Here is a 16206-nt window from a genome sequence, read left to right as displayed (position 1 = left end):
TGAGGCAGTCTGGGCAGTTTTCCCAGCCAGGAGCCAGGCACGCTGAGAGAGATTTCAGGCCGGACGAGAGGAGGGGGGACAGGGTGACCAGCATGTGGAACTGGAGTGGACCTGCTGCTTTTTCTTTTATTTCCAGCTCTTGGATCTAGTGCTGCCCCATAGGGGATGGGGGTTGGTTTCCCCCAAGACACAGTCATCACTGATGCAGAGGCATCCAGCTGCCGCGTTCAGTGAGGATGCAGAGAGCATTCCCAAAGCGGTGTCTCACTTGCAGAAAGAGCTAGTTACCATTTTAACACATTGCATTGTGCCCCAGCCCTGTTTCCCACATGCTCCCAGGACATGTACATACAGAGGTGCTGTAGTTACCTCTGCTATGAGCTCTGCTAGTCCTGGGTTGCAAAGCAAGAGCCAGCGCCTGGGGGTGATTCCATTGGTCTTATTCTGAAACTTCTCTGGTTCCAGGTCAGCAAAGTCCTTGAATCTAGGACAATGACAAGGTAACTGTCTTATTCTGAGAGGCTATTCTTCCATGCTCAGTGCAAAGCCATTATCGGAGTGGGTATCAATGCACACAGGCAGCGCTGTCTAGTGTTTAGAGCACAAGATTAGGTGGCGTAAGATGCAAATTCTATCCCCAGCTCTGACAATGGGTGACTCACTGCATGGCCCTCAGCTAGTCACTTACCGCCAGAATCTCACTTTCTGCACCATTAGAAGTGGGAGTTGCAGTGGTGGGGAATTAAGGGGAAAAAGGCTAATTTTACAGCCATTTCTATTACATTTATTTATGAATGACTGTTAATGTAACAATTGCTAATCGTGGCTTGTTCTCAGCATCATTCACAAATGCTTTGCACGCTTGCTCTGCACTGTGCTGATTTGATCCTGACTTAGGCTAGGTCTACACTACAGCGGGGGGTCGACCTAAGATACGCAACTTCAGCTACGTGAATAGCGTAGCTGAAGTTGCGTATTTTAGGTCGACTTACCTGGCTGTGAGGACGGCAGCAAGTCGACTGCTGCCGCGCCGCCGTCGACTCCGCTGCCGCCGCTTGCCGCGGTGGATTTCCGGAGTCGACGGCAGAGCGATCAGGGATCGATTTTATCGCGTCTTCACTAGACGCGATAAGTCGATCCCCAATAGACCGATTGCTACCCACCCATCCGGCGGGTAGTGAAGACGTGCCCTCAGACAAAAACACGATTTTCCATTTTATAAGAATTTAACTTAGTTGTACTCCAATCTTAGTTTAGTGAACCTGAGTAACGATTTCAGACATCTTACTAAACAGGGTCAGGCACTGCTGTACTTTGCACTTCATCCATCAGCCACATTTATTGTTTTTCTAACTTACACCTGAGTCTTCACGATATCCGAGTGGATCTTTGCTACGCCATTAACCGCATGCGAGCCAATGATGCAGAGATGGGCCATGTTGATTCTCTTGACTCCTCCTTCCTCAACCAGGGACATTCTTCTCAGACGGTCAAGATCATTAGGAAACAGGGCTGTGACTTTCTGTGAGGTTGGAGATGGGATAAAGGCCAGTCATAAATTCAATATCTATAACCAGGCATTAAGATCAGCTGCTCTCTGAGCCAGCAGAGGGAAAGCACACCCTCTGCCCAATAGCATCTAGGTTCTGGTCAATGCAAGGACTGCTGTATGGTAAAACCCAATCCTATGAAGGTCTCTGGGACCATCTGAAACCTTTGTAAAATTCGGGTTGATAAAGAACAGCTTCAGTTTTGATATGGGGATAGATCTAAATTTTGGGAAACAGATATGGGGTTCAGCTGCCTTCTGTTCAAGTGCCATCCAGATGACAAATTCAAAAATCATTACAGCACATTTTTAAGGAAAAAATCCACAGCAACTAGATCACGGATACGTTAGAACATCAATACGCTTAGTCACTCTACAACTCAATCAATCCCAAAATAATCAGCCATCCCGGACTACAAATAAGAACAGCCACCTGTATGGGCCAGATGAAGCGTTTAACGGGCCTTGTTTAGGAATGGCTGCACTTTACCATCCTCTACATGAGTTATAACACCACCACCGCGTTCCAGGCAGTCAGGATGGCGGCACAAGTGAATTCTGCTTTGGAGTTCTGTTGCTGCCTGTAGTGGGGGAGCTGCCCCACTCCGGCATGGAAGGGGTTAAAGCAAGCCAGAGAGGCTGCACAGAGCCCCAGCCAATCATGGAAGGGCTTACTGAGAGCCAATCAGGGCCAGGCTGGGCCCTATAAGAAGGCTGCAGGGCAGCGAGGAGCACAGTCTCTCCCCAGGGCCGGCTCTACCATTTTTGCCGCCCCAAGCAAAAAAAACAAAAAAAAGCCGCTCGGACTGTGCCGCCCCAAGACTGGACGGAATGCTGCCCCTTAGCATGTGCCGCCCCAGGCGGGTGCTTCCTCCACTGGTGCCTGGAGCCGGCTCTTCTCTCCCTGGAGGGCAACGCGAGAACTGGCTCTTAGAGAAGCACCTAAGACAGAGCAGGGCTGGGCAGGGTCAGCAGAGGCTGGGGGAGCTCCAGGCGGACAACTGCCAGACTGGGGCCCTGACACAAAGCAGCAGAGAAAGTGCTGGGGCAATGGGGAAGTGGCCCAGGGAAGCAGGCAGTAGAGGAGAGTTGGAGGGGGGCGCGCCAGTGGAGCGGGCACAGCCGGAGGGCAGTGTCCAGAAGCGGACACCGCAGTCTGGGAGTGACGTGGGTCCGACTCTAAGGACGGTGGAGACCGAGAAAGTAACAGAGGGCGAGACAGCACTAGTGAAGACGCTCCGCTGAAAGAGCTAATTCCCAAACCAACCAGCAGGAGGCACCGTGGTGGTGAGTCTGCCCTGTTACACGGCCATTCTAGCTGTTTTGTTTCTCTCCCCTCTCCTTCCCGTCAGTTACTGCATTTGAAGCCTTGTGAAGAGTTTGGATCATTGACCTCTGCAAGTCCTTGTCTCTGCCCTCTCTGGTAAATCAAATACATTATCCAGTCTCCCCTGCTCCCACAAATAAATATTCCATGTGTCGGGGCAAAGCACCTTTACCCATTGGCAAAGTGGTTTGATTCACCAGTTTTTCCTTTAGGAACCAATTTAGTGTTTGTGATTTCCCCCCCACACTCAGCTTTCTTACAGGGCCACTGATACAGCATGATGCAAAAACAAACATTCCACGGGGGGGTGGCGAGGAGGCAGGAATAGAGAGACCGATTTTGTTAATGTGCATCCTGGCTTGGATTCACATTTACATTAAAGGCCCCTTTGCGCTGCCAGAGTGCAAAGAGGCCTTATTGTGCATGAGATTTAAGCCCTCCCTTCTTTATTTTACACTCCTGGGTCAGCCGCATCTTGTCTAGAGTGAGCTTAATATTTCAGGAGGAAAACAACTTGATGTTCCTCAGAGGGACTTCTCGTTAAAAATAGATAGATCAAACAACAGCCAGTCTGGGATAAAGAGCAAGCACAGAAAAGGATTGCCTGTGGTTTAGCCCAATCCTTATGTCAAGGACCCCCTTCTTTTCCCTACCCTCTGTTGAAAAAAATTAAGCACAGATCCCCACATCCAGATTCCATGTCAGAGAGAAGCCAGTCCATTACAACCGCCATGCCCTGGCATAGCACAGAAAGATACCGGATGCTTCCTTTCCCCTCCCACAGCGGGATGCGTTCGGCACTCAGAGCGAGTGTCAGTTTCATTTCAAGTTACTTACGTCCAGATGCCTCTGGTTTATTTCGTAAATTATTTGCAGATGTCTCGGCAGCAGCTTCTCCAGAAGATCGACCGGCCAGCGCTCTAGAGCTTCAGGGAGCACCGTGTGGTTTGTGTAGGCGAAGGTCTGCTTGGTAATATCCCAGGCCTGGCGTTGAATAGAGGGGGTTAATGGTTTAAAGAGTAAAGCCAAGGACACCTCAAACCTGTACAACACCCACATGCTACCCACTCTGACAAAGCTTTACTCAGGCCCAGTCCTGGGATACATATGGTCCTCTCACTAGGTGGGAGGTAGGGGTGTATGTGCTTGGGGGCTTGCTCTGCTTCAGAGTCCCTGAAGCATAGCAGGAAAGTAATTTAATCTCTGCAGCCTGGCCTACACTAGAACGTTAAATCAGTTTAACTACATCGCTCAGGGGTGTGAAAAATCCACACCTCTGAGTGGTAGAGTTAAGCGGATCTAACCGCCCCCCACTCCCTCCATGTAGACAGACCCCTCTCAGGGAGGTGGATTAAATACAGCGACAGGAGAACCCCTCCCATTGGCTACACTGAAGCACTACAGTGGTGCAGCTGCAGCATTTCAAGTGTAGACAAGCCCTGTATGTGCATTCGCCATCTGTAAAATGGGGATGATTCCCCCTCCTGTGTCTCCTCTCTGTAAATGGTCAGCTCTTACTAGGTAAATGTACACAACCTAGCACAACAGGGCTATGTTCTCGTTTGGGGTCTCTTGGATGACACACCAATAAACAACTTGTCAATCTATGCTGGTCACTCCAATTGTCTCTCTTCATGACCTATGATGAAACAGGCCTATCTGACAAGCAAGAACATTGTTGAACAAAGGGAAATTCAGTTCCTTGCAATACACCTATATGCTTCCAGCAGGAAGACTCATTTTGCAGATCCTTAATGCTATGCTTGTTTCTTTCAGATAAGAAGAAACAGGCTTTTTAAAACAAACTCCCATGAATTCTGATATGGAATGGTGAACTTTTTTTAAGTTGGAATTTTATTAAACTCCTATATAAGAGAGTTCCAGATGGTACCGGTCAAACAGAACATTACAGTCTGTGGCTGCTAGTTATTGGTTCCATAAATCCTAGCTTAGTTACTGCTCTAAAGATGCAGATTATTGATGAAGTTGTTCTAGACCAGTGGTCTCCAAAATGGGGTGCGCAAGAGGATCCTTCGGGGTGCGTGGCAGGAGCAGCACCGCTTTGGCAGTCTGGGTGGCCTTTTTTTTTTTTTGGCGCGCTTGGGGCGGCAAAAATGGTAGAGCTGGCCCTGTGGCGTGGCAAGGGGTGCGTGCTCAAAAATTTTTTACTGATAGGGGTGCGCGATCAAAAAAAGTTTGGAGACCACTGCTCTAGACAGCTGCAGTTCCATATCCTGCATGAGAAAGTTAGTGTGTCCTAATAGCCACTTTTAACTACTAATTTTATCTAAGAAGTTTTAGCAGGTTTACAAATCCTTGCCACAAATATCAGACAATCATTACAATGAGCCTTTGTTAGAGAAGCATACAGTACTATAGTCGTCAGCTGTCTCTATTTAACAAGCTGTTACCATATTATAGAATGAGCATCTTTGCACAGATGGCTTTGTGCTGCACAGGAAAGGATTCAGTTTCCAAATGGTTGGTAGTCAGTTAGCTTACAAATGCCACAAGAGAAGTGGTCAGAAGAGTATGTATAAAGAATACACACATCGGTGAACATCTGACTGGCATGTGTGCCACACCCACTGAGCAAGCGCAGTGTGAGGATTTGTGTATGCACTTGTGTGTATGCAACCCAACTTGTGCATATTTTTTAGTTATATATATATATATATATATATAAATAAAAAAAATAAAGGTATATCTATAGATCTGATGTTGACACATGCAAGAGTGTTAGACTCTTGAAAATACAGGGCTACTACCTCTTCAGTAGTAATTTATTTTATTGATTTCTGAACAGATCCATTCTTTTATAGCAGAAACCTTATGCTTTTGCGAACAGGGGCTACTAACAGGAAGTTTCGCAAGGGAGTTCTCCAGGTGAAGGAGGAGCAATACAGCACCCTTGGGGTAAGTGACTGTCTGTAGTGTGTGTTTGGGGGTTACTTGCTGTGTGCTGAGCTTGTGTTTGTCAGTCTGTTTGTTTGAAGGACCGTGTGCTGTGGCTGGCAGTTGGAAGCTGTGAGCTTCAAAGGAAGGTCTGAAAGTTAGAAGCCTCTGGTAATTGGCTGAGCCTTAATCAGTGGGCGGGGCATTCACACAGGCCAGGGCTTTATAAAGCAGCGCACAAGCGACCAGGGGCTGCTAACAGGGAGTTTCGCAAGGGAGTTGGGAAGGAGTGGGGGTCCCTTGCCGGTTCTGTCTGTTTCCCTTTATTCCCCTTAAAACCTATAAACCAAACTACATTCAAAACTTCTTGCTTTAACAACCCTTTCAGCAGACAGGGGGCTGCAGACAGGGGAGTTTGAGAGGGAGTTTGACAGAGGGAGGCTTACGATGGTTAGGAAGACCCGCAACACCTGTGCCAGCACTGCTTCTGTCTCCTCCACCTGCACCTGTAGCCAGACAGAGTGCCTGAGCATGGATGCTTCTACCCAGATCCTGGTGTGGTTTGGCAGAGACTGTAACTTGCAATTTCCACTTACTGATATCCAGGCTGGGGGGGACCATCCAATGTGAAAGGTGCCTGCTGGTGGAATCTCTCAGGCAGCAGGTGGGAGAGCTACAGGAGGAGGTGGCTAGGTTGAAGAGCAGCCGAATCCATGAGCAATTCCTCGACAGTTCCATGTGGAGACAGCTGAGGTAGCTGTCCCAGTACACAGGACTGCTGATAAACCACTGGTGGAGGAGGAGATGGCTCAGGGTGGACACTGGCAGCTGGTTACTTCTGGCAGCAGGCAGTGCTCCACCCCTGATCCGAACCCTCCCGCCGTGGTAATAGGTAACCGTTATGCTCTTCTTGATACAGGAAAGAAGGAATCACCCCCTACAGTAAAGGAGGAGAAGCCTCGTACCCCTAAGGCTGGGAGGTCTGCTGCCACCACTGCGAATAGGAAACGTAGGGTAGTGGTGGTGGGAGACTCTCTGCTGAGGGGGACGGAGGCGCCCATCTGTTGCCCTGACATTTCATCTCGGGAGGTATGCTGCGTGTCGGGGGCCCGTATCCAAAATATTACGGAGGCATTGTTGAGGATTATCCAGCCCTCTGACTACTACCCCATGCTACTCATCCATGTGGGCACAAATGATACTGCGCGGTGTGACACTGAGCGGATCAAGAGTGACTACAGGGCTCTGGGAGTACGGGTGAAGGAGTTTGGAGCGCAGGTGGTATTCTCTTCGATTCTTCCTGTCAAAGGTAGGGGCCCGGGCAGAGACAGATGCATCATGGAGGTGAATGCCTGGCTGCGAAGATGGTGTCGCCAGGAGGGCTTTGGCTTCCTCTTCCTCGACCACGGGATGCTATTCGAGGAAGGACTGCTAGGCAGAGATGGCGTTCACCTTTCGAGGAGGGGAAAGACCCTATTTGGACACAGACTGGCTAACCTAGTGAGGAGGGCTTTAAACTAGGTTCGACGGGGACAGGTGAGCAAAGCCCACGGGTAAGTGGAGAACATGGAGACGGGTCGGAAACAAGAGGGAGCGTGGGCTATAATGGCAGAGAGAAAGGAGGGTCAGGGCAAAACTGGGAGGCAAGATCAAACCAGTATCTTAGATGCCTATATACAAATGCGAGAAGTATGGGTAATAAGCAGGAAGAACTGGAAGTGCTAATAAATAAATACAACTATGACATGGTTGGCATCACTGAAAACTTGGTGGGATAATACACATGATTGGAATGTTGGTGTGGATGGATACAGCTTGCTCAGGAAGGATAGATGGGGAAAAAGGGAGGAGGTGTTGCCTTATATATTAAAAATGTACACACTTGGACTGAGGTGGAGATGGACATAGGAGACGGAAGTGTTGAGAGTCTCTGGGTTAGGCTAAAAGGGGTAAAGAACAAGGGTGATGTCATGCTAGGAGTCTACTACAGGCCACCTAACCAGGTGGAAGAGGTGGATGAGGCTTTTTTTAAACAACTAACAAAATCAGCCAAAGCCCAAGATTTGGTGGTGATGGGGGACTTCAACTATCCAAATATATGTTGGGAAAAATAACACAGCGGGGCACAGACTATCCAACAAATTCTTGGACTGCATTGCAGACAACTTTTTATTTCGGAAGGTTGAAAAAGCTACTAGGGGAGAAGCTGTTCTAGACTTGATTTTAACAAATAGGGAGGAACTCGTTGAGAATTTGAAAGTAGAAGGCAGCTTGTGTGAAAGTGATCATGAAATCAGAGTTTGCAATTCTAAGGAAGGGTAGAAGGGAGAACAGCAAAATAGAGACAATGGATTTCAGGAAGGCGGATTTTGGTAAGCTCAGAGAGCTGATAGGTAAGGTCCCATGGGAATCAAGACTGGGGGAAAAACAACTGAGGAGAGTTGGCAGTTTTTCAAAAGGACACTATTAAGGGCCCAAAAGCAAGCTGTTCCGCTGGTTAGGAAAGATAGAAAATGTGGCAAAAGACCACCTTGGCTTAACCACGAGATCTTGCATGATCTAAAAAATAAAAAGGAGTCATAAAAAATGGAAACTAGGACAGATTACAAAGGATGAATATAGGCAAACAACACAGGAATGCAGGGGCAAGATTAGAAAGGCAAAGGCACAAAATGAGCTCAAACTAGCTACAGGAATAAAGGGAAACAAGACGACTATCAATACATTAGAAGCAAGAGGAAGACCAAAGACAGGGTAGGCCCACTGCTCAGTGAAGAGGGAGAAACAGTAATAGGAAACTTGGAAATGGCAGAGATGCTTAATGACTTCTTTGTTTCGGTCTTCACTGAGAAGTCTGAAGGAATGCCTAACATAGTGAATGCTAATGGGAAGGGGGTAGGTTTAGCAGATAAAATAAAAAAAGAACAAGTTAAAAATCACTTAGAAAAGTTAGATGCCTGCAAGTCACCAGGGCCTGATGAAATGCATCCTAGAATACTCAAGGAGCTAATAGAGGAGGTATCTGAGCCTCTAGTGATTATCTTTGGAAAATCATGGGAGATGGGAGAGATCCCAGAAGACTGGAAAAGGACAAATATAGTGCCCATCTATAAAAAGGGAAATAAAAACAACCCAGGAAACTACAGACCAGTTAGTTTAACTTCTGTGCCAGGGAAGATAATGGAGCAAGTAATTAAGGAAATCACCTGCAAACACTTGGAAGGTGGTAAGGTGATAGGGAATAGTCAGCATGGATTTGTAAAGAACAAATCAAGTCAAACCAATCTGATAGCTTTCTTTGATAGGATAACGAGACTTGTGGATAAGGGAGAAGCTGTGGATGTGGTATACCTAGACTTTAGTAAGGCATCTGATATGGTCTCGCATGATATTCTTATCGATAAACTAGGCAAATACAATTTAGATGGGGCTACTATAAGGTGGGTGCATAACTGGCTGGATAACCGTACTCAGAGAGTTGTTATTAATGGTTCCCAATCCTGCTGGAAAGGCATAACAAGTGGAGTTCCGCAGGGGTCTGTTTTGGGCTCTGTTCAATATCTTCATTAACGACTTAGATATTGGCATAGAAAGTACGCTTAAGTTTGCAGATGATACCAAACTGGGAGGGATTGCAACTGCTTTGGAGGATAGGGTCATAATTCAAAATGATCTGGACAAATTGGAGAAATGGTCTGAGGTAAACAGGATGAAGTTTAGCAAAGACAAATGCAAGGTGCTCCACTTAGGAAGGAAAAATCAGTTTCACACATACAGAATGGGAAGAGACTGTCTAGGAAGGAGTACGGCAGAAAGGGATCTAGGGGTTATAGTGGACCACAAGCTAAATATGAGTCAACAGTGTGATGCTGTTGCAAAAACACAAAAACAAAACAAAACAAAAAAAACAAACAAAAAACATGATTCTGGGATGTATTAACAGGTGTGTTGTGAGCAAGACACGAGAAGTCATTCTTCCGTTCTACTCTGCACTGGTTAGGCCTCAACTGGAGTATTGTGTCCAGTTCTGGGCACCGCATTTCAAGAAAGATGTGGAGAAATTGGAAAGGGTCCAGAGAAGAGCAACAAGAATGATTAAAGGTCTTGAGAACATGACCTATGAAGGAAGGCTGAAAGAATTGGGTTTGTTTAGTTTGGAAAAGAGAAGACTGAGAGGGGACATGATAGCAGTTTTCAGGTATCTAAAAGGGTGTCATAAGGAGGAGGGAGAAAACTTGTTCACCTTAGCCTTTAAGGATAGAACAAGAAGCAACGGGCTTAAACTGCAGCAAGGGAGGTCTAGGTTGGACATTAGGAAAAAGTTCCTAACTGTCAGGGTGGTTAAACACTGGAATAAATTGCCTAGGGAGGTTGTGGAATCTCCATCTCTGGAGATATTTAAGAGTAGGTTAGATAAATGTCTGTCAGGGACGGTCTAGACAGTATTTAGTCCTGCCATGAGGGCAGAGGACTGGACTCGATGACCTCTCAAGGTCCCTTCCAGTCCTAGAATCTATGAATCTATAAAACGTTTTACAACTTAAAGATAAACTTGAAATACGCAGTTACAAAATTGGCCTCCGTAAGTCCCTAGAGCTGTACTGACAAGGCCTGCTACCTATCACTTTCTTCAACTTTGTGGTCTTGATCACAGTTTAGCTAGATTACAGGGGTAAATCCAAGAAGCTGGTCAATATTATACATCATACACCATGAGAAAGTTAAGGGATTATCTAAACAGTTGCTCTTTAGCAAGGCTACGTTTGCAATGTTTGGTATTCTCTATCACAGGAAACAGAAAAAGCACAGAGATGATTTTCCAAACCTTAGTCCACGGCAGTTTTTCAATGTCCACAAAAACCCTCATCAATTCGGGAATGGCCAGTGCAGGATGAGTGTCATTCAGCTGTATCGCTACCTATAAAAATAATACAAAATTCAAGCAACCAAACCTGTAATCCTTCATTTTGCCTCTCAGCTAACTGCTTCGAGACACATCAAATGTGCTACCTTTCCACGGATTTGTTCCCTCCATTGAAGCTGGGTGGTTTGAAAGCGAGTTCTTAGTCTAGGAAATATCATATCAGATCCTGAGAGCACCACTTGGTCCTCACCACCAAAACATTTATGAGGAAGTGGAAAGCATGCTTTGAAACTCAATCATTACAGACTTCACTCGGCCATTATCCCGTGATGTTTACCTGATCTGGAAAAGAATCAAACATAGTTCGAACGCTTTCCGTGCTTCCAAATTTGGATGCTTTGAAACGTCGGATGATATCCTGGAGGGTGGCAGCCACAACAAAGTACTCCTGCTTCAGTCGCAACTCTTTGCCTTCGAAAAACTACAAGCAAGAACAGACAGGAATGCTACACAATCTGATCCTTTAAGGGACAGATGCAATACAAACAGGGCTGAATTCTCAGTTGGTTTGAGCTTAATTGATCTGGGTTGTTCTAACCTTACAGTGCTGTCTTGCTGAATACCATTTGTACTATGCGACAAAGAGTCCTGTGGCACCTTATAGACTAACAGAAGTATTGGAGCATAAGCTTTCGTGGGTGAATACCCACTTCGTCAGACGCGTGTATTGGAGCATGCGTCTGATGAAGTCAGTATTCACCCACGAAAGCTCATGCTCCAATACTTCTGTTAGTCTATAAGGTGCCCCAGGACTCTGTCACTTTTTACAGATCCAGACTAACATGGCTACCCCTCTGATACTTGACATTTGTACTATGCAACCCAGTCAAATTGACTGGTTTTAAAAGGACGTCTTTCTAGGTAATTTGCTCAAATTTTTTATTTTTTTTTAAAAAGATGACATTACTTTTTGGTTTTGGTATTTCCCCAGCAGCATTTGCAACTTCAACATTGCAGCACTGTGCCAATGCAGAAGAATGAAAAACTGAACCTGACTAGAAAGAAGGAAGCTGTCCAGTTTGTTTTCCCTTGCCTTCAGTGCGTGAAATCGCCAAAGGGAAAAGGAGAAAAGGACGAGAAGAAAGTTCATTTGTACGGATTCTTTTCAGTGTTATAATCCCCGCGATTGGTTTTAACCTGTAACTACTGACTCCTTGTGCTGAACTGAGGTGGGAAGTAACTCTTCACACTCCTAGGCGTATATGAGCAGGGCACCAGCATGCCTTACTTGGACAGCATGTCAAATCCCATCCCTACTTGAGCCAGTTCTCTGCTTTGAGGCAGTTAAAGGGAGTTCTGGCAATGAAACACATAGGAAGCCAAACAGATCTTAGGCCAACATTTTCAAAAACCGGGTGCCTAAAATTAGGCTTCAAAACAAAAGTGACCCAATGCACACTAATAGCAAAGGAACAATGAATTTAACCTCGTGCCATTTTTTGACCTTGGGTGAGTTCAGCTGGAGCATCATCAGTCTGACTGTTTTTGGATTTAAGAAGTATTCCTTAAACCGGATTTGTTGATTTCTCTCTTTAAAGGGCCTTGTCAGATCATATTAGTCACAAAAATTCAGGGTTTATGAAAGACAGCCTTTTACAACATACATAACTTCATTTCTCTTTAAAATGGGTGGTGTTTTCGAGTGCCCACGTGATCTAGGAGTACAAGTCACAGCCTTCAGTAGAACTTGTGCTCCTAAATTTCTTAGATGCTTTTAACCCCCCGTCCCCCTTTGCAATGAATATTTTAAAATACTCCTCTGCAGTGTTTGGAACCCCAACATCGTATCAGGCTAACATAAGAAAACCATGAAGTGATGCTGATTGAAACTGCTCAATGTTCGCTGCCCACAGTGCATGGAGGCATTGTTCTTTTGTTTCTGATATGCCCACTGCTCCAGTAGTCTGGCACTGAGAGCAGGAGTAATCTGTTTCCCTGTCTGGGCATGAGGAGGTTTTGCTTCAGCTAACTAGTCAAACTGGAACGAGCAACAGCCTCAAGCAGTGAAACCTTTAGCAGTTTTTGGATGACTTACGTTATCGTTCGGATAGAGGACACGTGATATGTTCTCAGCCAAATTTCTATCCAAGACGGCTTGAATGTAATCTCCAACGTTAACTACAAGGGAAGGGTTGAGTCAGTGCAAGCGCACATTGCACAAGAGGCTTGATGGGTTGCACACAGCTAAGAACAGTCAGAGGAATTACAGAAAGATGGGGGAATTGGACAATAAAGCAACACAAGCTTGACTGTCAAAACAACAGGTGAGTCAGGAGCAGGCCTGGTTACTGGGCTATTCAAACTGGATCCTTCCTCCTTGACTACCTCCCCCCAGTAACTTCCATTTATAGATGGTTAAATAGTAAGTTCTAGTCCTTGTCCCAGCAGCATTCTATCATCCATGTCATTTCACTACTCTCCCTGGCAGCCCCCCTCCTCTTCCCCCCTCACTGCAAAGCATGCGATCGGCCTCAGATGTGGGGAGATTCAGACAGAAGGGAATACTTCACAGAAGAGGTACTCACAGTCTCGGAGGTTGAAGTCATTAGGTGCCCGAGCAGACCACAGCCTCATGGTGTTGACGGTGTTATTCATATATCCAGGCACAGGGTTATCGTAGGGCAAGGCAAGGATCACCTATTACACAGGGGTTACAGTATGACCTGTGGTGAGCCAGATTTGGAGGTCTTTTATAGAGGAGAGGCTGGAATTAAAGCGTGACTTCCCGCGATATTCCTACTATTCCCAGAAACACAGCACACCCTTAGATGTGTTGGTCAAGGCTACACATGGGACCTGACCAAAACCAGCTGAAGTCAATAAAAGGATTCCCATTGACTTCAAAGAGCAATGGATCAGGCCCGCGGAAAGCGTATGTTGAAACGACATGGAATTCAAAGCCCAATGGCGTCAGTAAGTGTCTTTCCACTGACTTCAACGGGCTGTGGATCGGGCCCTTAATAGTCTGTTTGACACCACTAATTATACAAATTATTCGTTGCTCAGAACATTGTTGGGATTCTCTTGCTAACTTAAAAAAAACCTGAAAAGGTTGCCATAAAGATATCGTGCTTGAAATGCACAAAAACCTGTTAGAAATAGAGTTAGAAAAGCAAGTTATGGCTAACCAGGTTGAATACTGACTGCTCCTTAAAAGGGAGAATTTGCAATTAGGTCTCCAACTACAGCAATAGGAATCACTCATTTACACCTTAAAAGGGGGGTGTAGAATATATTCTAGAAATATGCTAGGGAACATTGCTCCCTGCCCTTATACACCCATTGCAACCATCTAGATTTTGGAAAGTGCTAGAATGCAGGACACAGGGTTGGGAGGAAGAAGAGGGGGAGTGTTAGCGTTATGGAAAAGCTAATCAGCACTCATCCCCTCCAGCCTGCAAAGAGAAGTTGCTCAGACTTCGATCTGAAGATGGGGTGTCTGGGGAACCCCCAATTTCCCTGCCAGCTCCACACAGACAGATTGCACTGTCAGCACAGGACACTCCATATGGTATCTGTAGGCTGAGCAGTTACCAGCACGGAGGCCTGGTCAGAGGTTTGCCCATTACTAGCTCACTAGATATTTTGCCAGGGTTGTTTGTGCTCAGGGGTGAAGGTGAAGTTTTCCTTCCCACTCCCAGTACTGGTATCAGCCCAGACTGCAAGGCCAGGGCTGGGAGGCGCTTTAAAATGTTTGGTTAATTTCTTTGCAAGGCCAGCCTTCGCTCAGCTGTGGTCTCTTAGATGATTATGGCTCGTTTCCTGTCAGCAACACGAATGTGCTGCATCTTGCAGACTTCTTTTCTGACCACAGTACCGAGCGTCAGTTCATTTCCGTGGACATAAACAGCTGAACAAATATGCTGAAGGACGCTATGAAAACACACAAGTAATAAAAGACCGCTACTTTACAACCTGCTGAATCTTACTAACTTCCTCCATTTCTACTAATTACATTAAGTAATAAGGTTTTTTTTAAACCTTCATGTAGAGCAGTTTCTAAAGAAATATCTTTCCCCACCTCCACTTCCCCCCAGACGTCTACAGCTTCTTCATCTGGTGGCAGGCTGCCACCATGTAATTGCCCCACTTTAAACTGGCCATTAAATGCAGGTGGGACGTTCAAAACTCTGTGGCAGTTTCCACAGAAAACTCGAAAGAGGATCCCGGATCCCAGGTTAAGGAGGGCCAAGAAGAGCTGCAATAGAATTCAGGCGTAATCACAGATCTGTTGCGTTGAGCTGCCTTGCAGTTTATGGAAGGAATAAGCCACCAAGATGGCGGTGCCACCTCAGATTTATCCCAGTTTATATCCTTCCTAAACAGACCACTCTACTGGCAGGCCACAGTGTCCCTTAAACAACAGCAAAGGAACGACAGGCATCAGTTTTCCTGCACTGGAACTGCGGGAAGTTTTCTTTCAGGATAAAATACTCAAAGTTTCTAGCTTATGGGGGGGGGAAAAAAGGATGCATTTCCTTCTTCGACAGCTCACGAGTGCCTGTGCACGACCCAGATCATGTCAGTACCTGCGTATCGACCCACTTCAGTCCACTCTTGGTGTGTTCCACTCTTCCATAAAAGTGGACAGGCAGCATGTACTCGGGACGGGCTTTCTCCCAGGGGTTGCCGTGTCTAAGCCAGTCGTCGGCTTCTTCCACCTAGAAGGGGGATAGTTAAACAGAACCATTTTTACCCGCACCTTGTGCAAGGCGGAGCAAACAAACTAAATGCCACCGTTTGCACGAATGCAACAAGGAAACATTTGGGATCGAAGAGGTGATATTTTTAGGGCACGGAATAGAGAGTGTACATCCAAGTGTTTGGATTGAGTTGGAGGGCTCTTAGGGTATGTCTGTGCTGCAAAGAAAAACGCATGGTGCAGAGTCTCAGAGCCTGGGTCAACTGACTGGCTCGTGGGCCTCAGGCTGCAAGGCTAAAAACAGCAGCGTAGATGGCACCTGGACTCAAACCCGGTGTGTGTGGGGAGTCTTGGAGCCCAGGCACCTACTGCTGTTTTTAGCTCTGCAGACCCAGTCACACAAGCCCGAACCAACTGCCCTGGGCTCCGACTGTGCCCCGCAGGTTTCTCTTTGCTAGGAAGCCAGCCCACGAACGTAAAAGTGAATGGGAAGCGTATGAATAAGTTAGAGAAATCTAATAAGTGGACTCAGGGCTGTAATGGGTCAAAGACAACCAGAGAAAAATGCCTCAGTTCTTGCTTCCGATTTAGATACTGGGATGGGGCCTAAAGAGTACAGAGAATTGTGAAGAAGTTACTGAATCCTGGAAAGAATAGGGCTGCTTTTTTGTTCACTGATGGTTTTACCAATATTGAGCACAGTCCTAGGAAAACCCAGGGGGTGGGATGAGGGTGGGGATTTTTAAAAACATTCGTGCTTCAGATTATTCCTTGGAGCTGTGTGTTTCTCTCAGCATTTGATTCATTTCAGAATGGAACAAAAAAGGGTGTGTGTGTGTGTGTGTGTGTGTGTGTGTGTGTGTGTGTGT

General features: G+C 46.2%; 1 protein-coding gene across 1 annotated transcript in view; it reads right to left on the bottom strand.

Moving 5' to 3' along the window:
* The window catches only part of PYGL (glycogen phosphorylase L), a 41338-nt gene that overhangs the window by 6731 nt on the left and 18401 nt on the right, over positions 1-16206 (bottom strand). Inside the window, exons 6-13 of the mRNA XM_024224417.3 lie at positions 15225-15356; positions 13221-13332; positions 12731-12813; positions 10973-11116; positions 10597-10689; positions 3714-3860; positions 1359-1522; positions 370-484 (exon numbers count right to left, since the gene is read on the bottom strand). Coding sequence (XP_024080185.1) covers positions 370-484; positions 1359-1522; positions 3714-3860; positions 10597-10689; positions 10973-11116; positions 12731-12813; positions 13221-13332; positions 15225-15356 — 990 coding nt within the window. The remainder of the gene's footprint in view (positions 1-369; positions 485-1358; positions 1523-3713; positions 3861-10596; positions 10690-10972; positions 11117-12730; positions 12814-13220; positions 13333-15224; positions 15357-16206) is intronic.

This window comes from Terrapene carolina, unplaced genomic scaffold (genome assembly GCF_002925995.2).
Source record: "Terrapene carolina triunguis isolate 2854851 unplaced genomic scaffold, T_m_triunguis-2.0 Scaffold189, whole genome shotgun sequence".
Classification (NCBI taxonomy): Eukaryota; Metazoa; Chordata; order Testudines; family Emydidae; genus Terrapene; species Terrapene triunguis.
This window is presented reverse-complemented; position numbering and strand designations above follow the sequence as displayed.